The sequence below is a fragment of the Ranitomeya imitator genome, chromosome 6 (assembly GCF_032444005.1).
Source record: "Ranitomeya imitator isolate aRanImi1 chromosome 6, aRanImi1.pri, whole genome shotgun sequence".
NCBI classification, from domain to species: domain Eukaryota; kingdom Metazoa; phylum Chordata; class Amphibia; order Anura; family Dendrobatidae; genus Ranitomeya; species Ranitomeya imitator.
Window position 1 is genome coordinate 242,201,396 of NC_091287.1, and position 12,198 is coordinate 242,213,593.

At 41.7% G+C, this 12,198-nt stretch overlaps 1 protein-coding gene across 1 annotated transcript in view; it reads left to right on the plus strand.

Annotated features, from left to right (window-relative positions):
• Positions 1 to 1,216: 1,216 nt before the first annotated feature.
• LOC138643350 (NFX1-type zinc finger-containing protein 1-like) overlaps positions 1,217 to 12,198 on the plus strand; it is a 245,980-nt gene continuing 234,998 nt past the window's right edge. The window contains exon 1 of the mRNA XM_069732272.1: positions 1,217 to 1,298. Coding sequence (XP_069588373.1) covers positions 1,253 to 1,298 — 46 coding nt within the window. The 5' untranslated portion in view covers positions 1,217 to 1,252. The remainder of the gene's footprint in view (positions 1,299 to 12,198) is intronic.

Here is a 12,198-nt window from a genome sequence, read left to right on the forward strand (position 1 = left end):
CGAATAGAGTAGACTGAAGCTACGTTACATGAATCATGATGCTTCTGGGAAAACTCCATTTACATAGTCTTTGAATTCTGACATCACCAGATAGTGACCTGGGGATAGGTGTGGTCTGAGCAAGAAATGAAACTCAGAATTACTGTGCAGACTTCATTTCTGCAAGGAGCCAGGAGTCAGCTTGCAAGGAGCCATGAGCTCTCCATATGTAAGGTAAGGACATAGACATAGGAAGAACAAGCTATGCAGTGAAGTGAAGTGAATGATGCCTGGGAATATCAGGAGGAGGAATGGTGGGGTGCAGGCAATATTCCTATTGTTTTCCACTTAGTAGTTCCTATGTTGATGCAACTACTGTAGATTCTACTTATGAAAGGAGCCAAATGCACAGCAGTAACAGTGCAAATTATGGTCAACAATCAAGATGAAGGAGGAATAGGGTAGCCAATGCTAGGCTTTTCTGATGTGTATGCAGATGCACCTAACAATTTGCAGAAGTTGTAGTAAGTTTCACATGACACTCTGTGCATGGCATATGCTCGTGGAGGTTTACCGGAAACAGCTCACAGGTAATAGAATAATATGGTATAAACTATCAGCCATATGCCAGAAAAAAACCCTTCTAATAAAATCCAAATCTTTATCGGCATACATTAAAATACCCCGTGTTAAAAGATTAAATGATGTGTAGATAAAAAATGTAAATAAATGTAAATACGGTAATCAGTAGAAAGCATATGGAATTGCTAGACTCTGCCCCCAAGCATTAATAACCTCATTGATAGCAGTCTAGGCATGCAAGTGCGTGAATAGGTAATACAGTACAGAATGTGAAATACTGTATATTAAAGAGATTGTCTATGAATTAGATGCTAACAATCCATCGTGTGTAGTAGCCATTCTTGGATACTGCAACTCAGATCATATTCACTTTAATAGGAGCTAAGCTGCAGTACATAAGAACAGCCACTGCACACTGTATGGAGCTGTGGCGTTTACTTATAGCATTGACTTATTCTAAAGAGTCCTTGACAACCCTCTTAACATTAGCATGATAAACGTAAATGTAATATATAATGTAATATATGGAGTATACAATATATATTATAAGAGATTCCTATCAAAATAAATTACAAGCTAATACAAAAATTGAGAAAAAAACTAAATTATGGAATAATCCATCTAATTTTTTATCTTTAATGTTAACTTTTCACAGCATTTATGAAGTGTGAAAACTCCAACAGAAGTAACAATGGACAGGAGGCGTAGATCAAATAGCAACCACAGAAATAATCCAGGTGAGCAAAAATATAGGATAAGAAATAATGTGACACTGCATTCTACTTGTCTATATTTGTCTTAGTAGATTTCATGTTAACACAGCAAATGCTATTGAGTGCACTGATGTATCTCCATTATACAAAAGTATACTGTGCACTCCTTGTCAGCAAGGAGCGTGAAGGTAGTGTAGTGTAAGCAGGGAGGGAGCAAGAAATGTCACATAAGAGCTGTAAAAAAAGCGAGAAGGAAGCGCAGAACCAGCCATGACAGGACACATACTAGTTCTGCGCTCCTACACAGCTCTTAGGCTACGTTCACATTAGCGTTTTGCGTGTTTGCGTCGGGCGACGCAGCGGCGACGCATGCGTCATGTGCCCCTATATTTAACATGGGGGACGCATGGACATGCGTTGTGCTGCGTTGTGTGACGCATGCGGTTTTTTTGCCGCAAGCGTCGGGCGCAGAAAACGCAACAAGTTGCATTTTTCTTGCGTCCAAATTTCGGCAAAAAAGGACGCATGCATCGCAAAACGCAGCGTTTTTTGCATGCGTTTTGGTGCGTTTTTATTTGCGTTGTGCGTTGCGTCGCCGATGCAACGGCGCACAACGCAAATGTGAACGTAGCCTTATGTGTCATGAGCCCCAATAGAATTGGACAGGAGAGTGAGGGGGAGATGGAATAGTAAATGTGCGGACAGATAAAAGTTGATCAGGAGGCTGGCTTGCGTAAGGAGCAAAAGGTAAATGGGGAAGGAGGAGAGGAACATTTCTAGTTCATTGTTTAAACTATTCTTGTAACAAACTGATTGCTACAACAGTATTCCTGAATGAGATGTTAATCATTGGCTAATTCACTTGTCAATCATGTCAGGAAGTTTAAAAGGATAACAAATGCGGTCAATACGGGCGAAACGAGCGTCAGGGACTTTTGTAATGTCATGCAGTATAGGGTTCGCTTCAATGAGGGTTAGCCAGCAATCATCCTATGATCATTCTACCCAGATAGGGTGAAACTAATGAAGGGAGAGTCAGATTGGCAGGCAATCGGCTGTCCTGCTGCAGCTCTGGTGGATGGAGCGCAGTGCTTCATATCCATGTAGAGCTATAAGCTCAGTATATCCACATATTAGGCTGTGTGCACACGTTGCTGATTTTTCGCGTTTTTTTGTGTGTGTTTTTTCACTATAAAAATGCTATAAAACCGCAAAAAAACAGCATCCCATCATTTAGAATGGATTTTCCGTGAAAAAAACGCATCGCGGTAAATAAAAGCAGCATGTTCATTAATTTTGCGGATTTTTTTTGCGGATTTCCCACTATATAATGCACTGGGAAATGTCCAGAAAAATCTGCAAAAAAAAAACGCACCAAAAACACAGTAAAAACACGCAAAAAACGCATGCAGATTTCTTGCAGAAAATTTGAGGTTTTTCTCAGGAAATTTCTGCAAGAAATCCTGAACGTGTGCACATAGCCTTAATTTGGTTCAGTGCTTCTAATGTAGCAATGAGGGAGGAGGGCCCTCACTCCTCTTGGTATCTATTTTGAACTGTGTTTTTGTTACGCTGAAATGTCTATTGTCTGTACAAATCCCCTCTATAATTTGTAAAGCGCTGCGGAATATGTTGACGCTATATACATAAAATTATTATTATTATTATTATTAATAATGAGATTTACAGAGTGTCATAGCTGAGTAGGCATTCAATACCATCTGTGCACACTCTACCCTTCAGTGCTAATCAGTATTATGCTGATCACTGCAGTGACTCCTCCTATATAACTAACTATACAACGTCCATGCAGTGCAATTGATTCATCATCTTGTTCTCTGTGAAAGTATTCGGCCCCCTGTAATTTTTCAACCTTTTCCCACATACCATTCTTCAAACATAAAGACACCAAATGTAAAGTTTTAGTGAAGAATCAACAACAAGTGGAACACAATTGTGAAGTTGAACGAAATTTATTGGTTATTTTAAATTTTTATAGAAATTCACAAGCCAGAGATGGTATGTCACTCTCCATAAGGAGAAACGATACCCCTTAGACCCCAGTCCAGAGCCTCTCACCTAGCCAAATTAGTTCTCATGCTTCGCACTGACGAGGGCCAACAGCCCGAAACACCGTGTCTGCGAATTGAGATACTAATTTGGCTTTTATCCTAAGTCATATTGCACGACTCGTTAAAGAGTTGATTGTGACTTGTAGGATCGCTACTTCCAATAGGTGGCGCTATAGAGTTTAAGTCCTCTTTTTCTCAGAAGAGGCAATTTGCATATTATAGAAATTCAAAAACTGAAAAGTGGGGCATGCAATATTATTCGGCCACTTTAACTTAATACTTTGTTGCGCCACCTTTTGCTGCAATTACAGCTGTAAGTCACTTGGGGTATGTCTCTATCAGTTTTTTACATCGAGAGACTGAAATTCTTGCCCATACTTCCTTCCTTCGAGCTCAGTTTTCAGCTCTTTCCACAGATTCTCGATTGGATTGAGGTCTGGACTTTGACTTGGCCATTCTAGCACCTGGATACATTTATTTGTGAACCATTCCATTGTAGATTTTGCTGTATGTTTGGGATCATTGTCGTGTTGGAAGACAAATCTCTGTCCCAGTCTCAGGTCTTTTGAAGTCTCCAACAAGTTTTCTTCAAGAATGGTCCTGTATTTGGTTCTATCTATCTTCCCATCAATTTTAACCATCTTCCCTATCCCTGCTGAAGAAAAGCAGGCCCAAACCATGATGCTGCCACCACCATGTTTGACAGTGGGGATGGTGTGTTCAGGGTGATGAGCTGTGTTGCCTTTACGCCAAACATATCGTTTGACATTGTTGCCAAAAAGTTTGATTTTGGTTTCATCTGACCAGAGCACCTTCTTCCACATGTTTGGTGAGTCTCTCAGGTGGCTTGTTGTAAACTTTAAATGATACTTTATATAGATATCTTTAAGAAATGGCTTTCTTCTTGCCACTCTTCCATAAAGGCCAGATTTGTGCCATGTACGACTGATTGTTGTCCTATGGACAGACTGTCCCACCTCTGCTGTAGATCTCCAGTTCATCCTGAGTGATCATGGGCCTCTTGGCTGCATCTCTGATCAGTCTTCTCCTTGTTTGTGATGAAAGTTTATAGGGACGGCCAGGTCTTGGTAGATTTGCAGTGGTATGATACTCCTTCCATTTCAATATGATCGCTTTCACAGTGCTCCTTGGGATGTTTAAAGATTTGGAAATCATTTTGCATCCAAATCCGGCTTTAATCTTCTCCACAACAGTATCATGGACCTGCCTGTTGTGTTCCTTGGTCTTCATGATGCTCTCTGTGCTTCAAACAGAACCCTGAGACTATCACAGAGCAGGTGCATTTATACAGAGACTTGATTACACACAGGTGGATTATATTTATCATTATTCAGCATTTAGGACTACATTGGATCATTCAGAGATCCACAATGAACTTCTGGAGTGAGTTTGCTGCACTGAAAGTAAAGGGGCCGAATAATATTGCACGCCCCACTTTTCAGTTTTCGAATTTCCACAAAAATTTAAAATAACCAATAAATTGAGTTCATCTTCACAATTGTGTTCCAATTGTTGTTGATTCTTCACCAAAACTTTACATTTGGTATCTTTATGTTTGAAGCATGATATGTGGGAAAAGGTTGAAAAGTTCAAGGGGGCCGAATACTTTCGAAAGGCACTGTAAAGGTTCAAATCACCCCCCTTTCGCCCCATTCAAAATAAAACAATTAAAAAACATCAAACATACACATATTTGGTATAGCTGCATTCAAAATCGCCCGATCTATCAATATAAAAAAAGAGTTATAAACATAAGGATGAATGACCTCAGGGAGATCAAAACATCCAACACCGCGGAGTCACCATCACGTGTTTCTCAACGCAGTGATCCAGAACACTGCCCCCATCCCTTATGGGAAATATGCAAATGCATGTAGAAAAGCTGCGGAGACACCATCACGTGTTTCTCAACGCAAGCAATAAATAGCCAGGTCTTTCCCCGGGAAGGGCAGCATCCAAAAAGGAAAACCACCTATGCCAAAACATGGTATCCATCCACAAACAGCTGTTTCGGGTTATTTGCCCCTCATCAGTGTGGAGTAGGAAACTGGCTACTAGGAGCAGTGCCTAGTAAAAGGACTATAAACATAAGGATGAATGACCTCGGGGAGATCAAAACATTCAACACCGCGGAGACACCATCACGTGTTTCTCAACGAAGTGATCCAGAACACTGCCCCCATCCCTTATGTGAAATATGCAAATGCATGTAGAAAAGCCGCGGAGACACCATCACATGTTTCGGATTTCATTGCGGATCCACAGCGTTTTTTGCCTCGTGGAATTGCATCAAATCTGCAGTGTAGTGCACAAATAATGTAAGTCTATGGGAACCGCAGACTTGATGTGCACATACTGCAGAAAAATCCGCACTGAAAAGCAGCTTTTTTTTCTACAGCATGTCACTTTTTTGTGCGGAATTGCAACGTTTCTGCGCCCATAGACTTGCATTGAGTCAGGCACATCCGCAGCAAAACCGCAGATGGAAAAAAGATCAGCAGTTTTGCTGCAGATGTGGGTGCGAGAAACTCTGCGGCCCCAGGAGGAGGGAAGTGTGTGGACGGTAACTGTGTATGTGTGTGTGGGCTGGGTCTGTGGGCTGTCCAAGGGTCTGCCGGGGCATCTGCGGGCTGTGCGGCGCTGTCCAGGGCTTTGCGGGGCTGGGCGACTCTCTCCGGGTGTGTGCGAGGCTGTCCCAGTGTGTGCGGGGCTGTGTGGGTCTTTGCGGGGCTGTGCAGCGCTGTCCGGGGGTGTGCGGCACTGTCTGGGGGTCTGCGGGGCTGTGCGGGTGGGTCTTTGGAGGGTTGTGTGTGTGTGTGCAGGCATCGTCCGATGGGACTACAAGTCCCATTGGGCTATGCCTGCTACAGTGACATTGATTGACACATTAGCCAATGATGGGACAGTAGTAGTTGCATCATCCGGCTAATGTGTTGAATGTAAAAAACAAAACAAAAGCACATATACAGTAGATACAGCATATACAACATACAGTACATACAACATACAACATACAGTAGAAAACAACATACAGTACATACAACAGAACATACAACATATACCGTACATATAACATACAACAGCACATGCAATATACAACATATAACATACAGTACATACAACAGAACATACAACATATAACATACAGTACATACAACATACAACAACATACAACATAGTATATACAACAGAACATACAACATATAACATACAGTACATGCAACATATAACAGTACATACAACATATAGTACATACAACATATACCATACAACAGTACATACAACATAAAACATATAACATACAGTGCATACAACATACAACGGAACATACAACATATAGCATACAGTACATACAACATACAACAGATAACATACAACAGTACATACAGCATATAACATACAACAGTACATACAACATAAAACAGTACATACAGCATACAACATATAACATACAACATGCAACAGTACATACAACATACATTACATACAACATATAACATGCAACAGTACATACAACATAAAATATAACATACGGTACATACAACATATAACATACAACAATACATATAACATACAGTACATACAACATACAGCACATATACAGTTAGGGCCAGAAATATTTGGACAGTGACACAAGTTTTGTTATTTTAGCTGTTTACAAAAACATGTTCAGAAATACAATTATATATATAATATGGGCTGAAAGTGCACACTCCCAGCTGCAATATGATAGTTTCCACATCCAAATCGGAGAAAGGGTTTAGGAATCATAGCTCTGTAATGCATAGCGTCCTCTTTTTCAAGGGACCAAAAGTAATTGGACAATGGACTCTAAGGGCTGCAATTAACTCTGAAGGCGTCTCCCTCGTTAACCTGTAATCAATGAAGTAGTTAAAAGGTCAGGGGTGGATTCCAGGTGTGTGGTTTTGCATTTGGAAGCTGTTGCTGTGAGCAGACAACATGCGGTCAAAGGAACTCTCAATTGAGGTGAAGCAGAACATCCTGAGGCTGAAAAAAAAGAAAAAATCCATCAGAGAGATAGCAGACATGCTTGGAGTAGCAAAATCAACAGTTGGGTACATTCTTAGAAAAAAGGAATTGACTGGTGAGCTTGGGAACTCAAAAAAGCCTGGGCGTCCACGGATGACAACAGTGGTGGATGATCGCCGCATACTTAATTTGGTGAAGAAGAACCCGTTCACAACATCAACTATAGTCCAGAACACTCTCAGTGAAGTAGGTGTATCTGTCTCTAAGTCAACAGTAAAGAGAAGACTCCATGACAGTAAATACAAAGGGTTCACATCTAGATGCAAACCATTCATCAATACCAAAAATAGACAGGCCAGAGTTAAATTTGCAGAAAAACACCTCAAGAAGCCAGCTCAGTTCTGGAAAAGTATTCTATGGACAGATGAGACAAAGATCAACCTGTACCAGAATGATGGGAAGAAAAAAGTTTGGATAAGAAAGGGAACGGCACATGATCCAAGGCACACCACATCCTCTGTAAAACATGGTGGAGGCAACGTGATGGCATGGGCATGCATGGCTTTCAATGGCACTGGGTCACTTGTGTTTATTGATGACATAAGAGCAGACAAGAGTAGCCGGATGAATTCTGAAGTGTACCGGGATATACTTTCAGCCCAGATTCAGCCAAATGCTGCAAAGTTGATTGGACGGCGCTTCATAGTACAGTTGGACAATGACCCCAAGCATACAGCCAAAGCTACCCAGGAGTTCATGAGTGCCAAAAAGTGGAACATTCTGCAATGGCCAAGTCAATCTCCAGATCTAAACCCAATTGAGCATGCATTTCACTTGCTCAAATCCAGACTTAAGACGGAAAGACCCACAAACAAGCAAGACCTGAAGGCTGCGGCTGTAAAGGCCTGGCAAAGCATTAAGAAGGAGGAGACCCAGCGTTTGGTGATGTCCATGGGTTCCAGACTTAAGGCAGTGATTGCCTCCAAAGGATTTGCAACAAAATATTGAAAATAAAAATATTTTGTTTGGGTTATGCTTATTTGTCCAATTACTTTTGACCTCCTAAAATGTGGAGTGTTTGTAAAGAAATGTGTACAATTCCTACATTTTCTATCAGATATTTTTGTTCAACCCTTCAAATTAAACGTTACAATCTGCACTTGAATTCTGTAGAGGTTTCATTTCAAATCCAATGTGGTGGCATGCAGAGCCCAACTCGCGGAAATTGTGTCACTGTCCAAATATTTCTGGCCCTAACTGTACACAACACATACAGTACATACAGTTCATACAACATAGAGTACATACTCGCCAATCACCTTGATCCCGAAGCCCTTGCTCACCTGTAAAAAATATTAAAATAATAAAAAAGCAATATACTCAGCTGATGCGACCGCTCCCCAGGGGCGCCAGCAATACAATGACGGAAGGTATCCTTCCGCACTGTATCCCTCCACCGCTGTGAGAAATAGTTCCTACTCTCACTTGTGGCACTTTTGTGTGGGAACATTTCCACGCAGCTTTGCCATAAAGTGAGATCAATGAACTCAGGTAACCTTAGCGATGCACTGCAGGAGCCATTTTCTCCTGTAGGTGTGTCACTGGGGGCCCTATAGAGCAGTGACATCACCTGATGTTACTGTTCAATACGGGAGATCATTGTGGGACATTCGATATTAATTGGATTATGGCAGAAAGGGAGTATACAGTTGGTTTATTATTTTACATTTTTTGCAGGCAATCGAGGGCGTCGCAGGAATTAGGCGTGCTTGTAAGTATGGTGAAATTAAGGTTGTTAAAATACTTTTTTCTGGCTGTGTCTTTATTTATTTTTAACTCTTTCACTACTATAGGATTAGTAATGGATAGGTGTCTTATTGATGCCTCTCTATTATTAACCGGGCTTAATGTCACCTTACAAGGTGACATTAACCCCTTATTACCCTATATCCCACCGCTACAGGGGAGTAGGAAGAGAGGGGCTAAGTGCCGGAATTGACGCATCTTACAGATGCGTCATTTCTGGGGCGGCTGTGGGCTGGTATTTGTAGCGGGGGGCAAATATCCATGGCCCTTTTCTAGACTATGAATATCAGCCTGCAGCTGTCTGCGTAGCAATTCTAGCTATAAGATATAGGGGGACCCCTATTTTAATAACAAGTAAAGGCTACGCAGACAGCTGCGGGCTGATATTCATAGCCTGGGAAGGGGTCATGGGTATTACCCCCTTCCCAGGCTACAAATATTGGCCCCCGGCTGTCGGCTTCCCTCCTCTGGCTCAGAAAATTGCGCAGGAACCCACGCCATTTTTTTTCCCGTTTTTTTTTTTTAAATTAAACATGTTCATTAATAAACATCGGCCTTGATATTATATATCTATGGATATATCTATCTATAGATATATTTATAGATAGATATATCTATGTCAGTGCTATATAAAAAATAAAGATTATTATACATACATACAGTAGATATATCCATATATCTATCTAACTATCCATATATCTATCTACATCTAAATATAGGAAAACTGACGGAACAGCAATCTAGTCCGAACTGGTGCATAACCCAAAAAGACTTACATAGCAAATAGATCAGTGGCTGCACTCAATTTTACTGTACTAAAGCAAGGAAATGTGCGATACATGAAATGTGAATAGCATAATGGCTTGTGAAATCTATGAAAAAACACATGAGATGCTTAGCACAAGATTTGGCCAAAAATTGTGAGCCCATCCACCAAACATCAAGGTAATCTCAGATCGGATGGGTACCTGACCTGTCTGCCGAGTGTGAACACTTACCTATGGCTAATAACATGGTAAAGCCTGCATTTATAGGAAGGTCGGAACCAACTGTGTTTGGATCTAATTAAATCACAGCATGGTGAAGGGCGGGGCGTTCAAGTCAGAAAAAATAGTACATAGTAAATATAGGAAAACTGACTGAACAGCAATCTAGTCTGAACTGGTGCATAACTAAAAAAGACTTACATAGCAAATAGATCAATGGCTGCACTCAATTTTACTGTACTAAAGCAAGGAAATATGCTATACATGAAATGTGAATAGCATAATGGCTTGTGAAATCTATGAAAAAACACATGAGATGCTTAGCACAAGATTTGGCCAAAAATTGTGAGCCCATCCACCAAACGCCAAGGTAATCTCAGATCGGATGCGTACCTGACCTGTCTGCATAGATGTATCTATCCATACATATATCCAATAAACAGCATATGGATACACCCACTGCTTGAGAAAGGCTCATTTTGAGCTGAAACATTGCCCAAACATGTGGGTAAATTAAACCCTGCACATTTTATATTGGAATAATGGAGTGCTGCCTCTTTTTTTGAAATTTCATACATATATCTATCCATACATATATCTTTAGATAAATATATGAATAGATAGATCTATGTATCTATAGATTTATCTATATGTAGATCTATCTATCTCATTCCTTAGATAGATAGATAGATAGATAGATAGATAGATAGATAGATAGATAGATAGATAGATAGATAGATAGATAGATAGATAGATAAAGAAAATTAGAAAAGCACAAAGAAAGAGTCCGGATGCAGAGCCCCCCAGGCACATACCAAACCTCAATTATAAAAATCCAGAAAAATTGGAGACAGCAGTAGTGAAAAGGAGCTATTTAATCAGCCCAGAAATCGATGTTTCGGTCCCAACAGGAACCTTGGCTTGAGAAAGGTACCTGTTGGGACCGAAACATCGCTTTCTGGGCTGATTAAATAGCTTGTCACGCCGTTTACGGCGTTAAAGGGGCAGGACGGCGTACTGGGACCCGCACCTGTCCCTGCCACTATAAGGGGCCCTGGCTTTCCCTTATCTCAGGGGTACCTATGAAGGTTAGGAGGCCTGAGCCTGAGCGGCCAGCGTATACCTGACTCCTGTGCAGGCCCTATAAGTGAACCCCTCTCCCCCCAAGGGAGGTGGACTGCACCAGTGTAAAAATATCACAACCAACAGGGTATACAGACAAGGTAAAGGAAAACCACACTTAGCTTAATGCTGCAAGGCACAGCACAACAGGAAGAACCACCAGATACAACGGACACAGCTGAAGAACAACAGTTCCCAGCTAGCTCCTACTCCCGGCTTGGTTGCTGAAGAATGAACTAACACCGACAGTCAGCTGATGAACCAGGTGACCTCTTAAAGGATGGAGGGAGTGGTCACCACAAACATCAGCTGACCAAGCAGCAATGCAATAACATCAGCGGCCACCGGGGGGGAAAAATCTGCATTAACTCCCGATGACCAGAAAGGAAAAAAGGTCTTAAACTGAGGCAAATCAGACCTGCCACAAATCCAAAATTGGATCGTGACATAGCTCCTTTTCACTACAAAACTGTGTGCTGCCTCCAATTTTTCTGGATTTAGATAGATACTGTATATACTCGAGTATAAGACGAGATTTTCAGCCCAAAAAAATGGGCTGAAAGTGCCCCTCTCGGCTTATACTCGAGTCATGGTCGGCGGGTGAGGGGGAGCGATGACTGTCAAATACTCACCTGCTTCCTGCGCTCCTGACGCGGTCCCTGCGAGTCCAATGGTCTCCGGGCACGGCAGCTTCTTCTCCTGTTCAGCGGTCACTGGTACCGCTCATTAAAGTAATGAATATGGACTCCACTCCCATAGGGGTGGAGCCACATATTCATTACTGTAATGAGCGGTGCCATGTGACCGCTCACTACAGGAAGAAGCTGCCGCGCCCGAAGACCGAGGGACATGCAAGGACCGCGTCAGGAGCGCCGGGAGCAGGTGAGTATTTCATATTCACCTTACCGCGTTCCACCGACTCTCCAT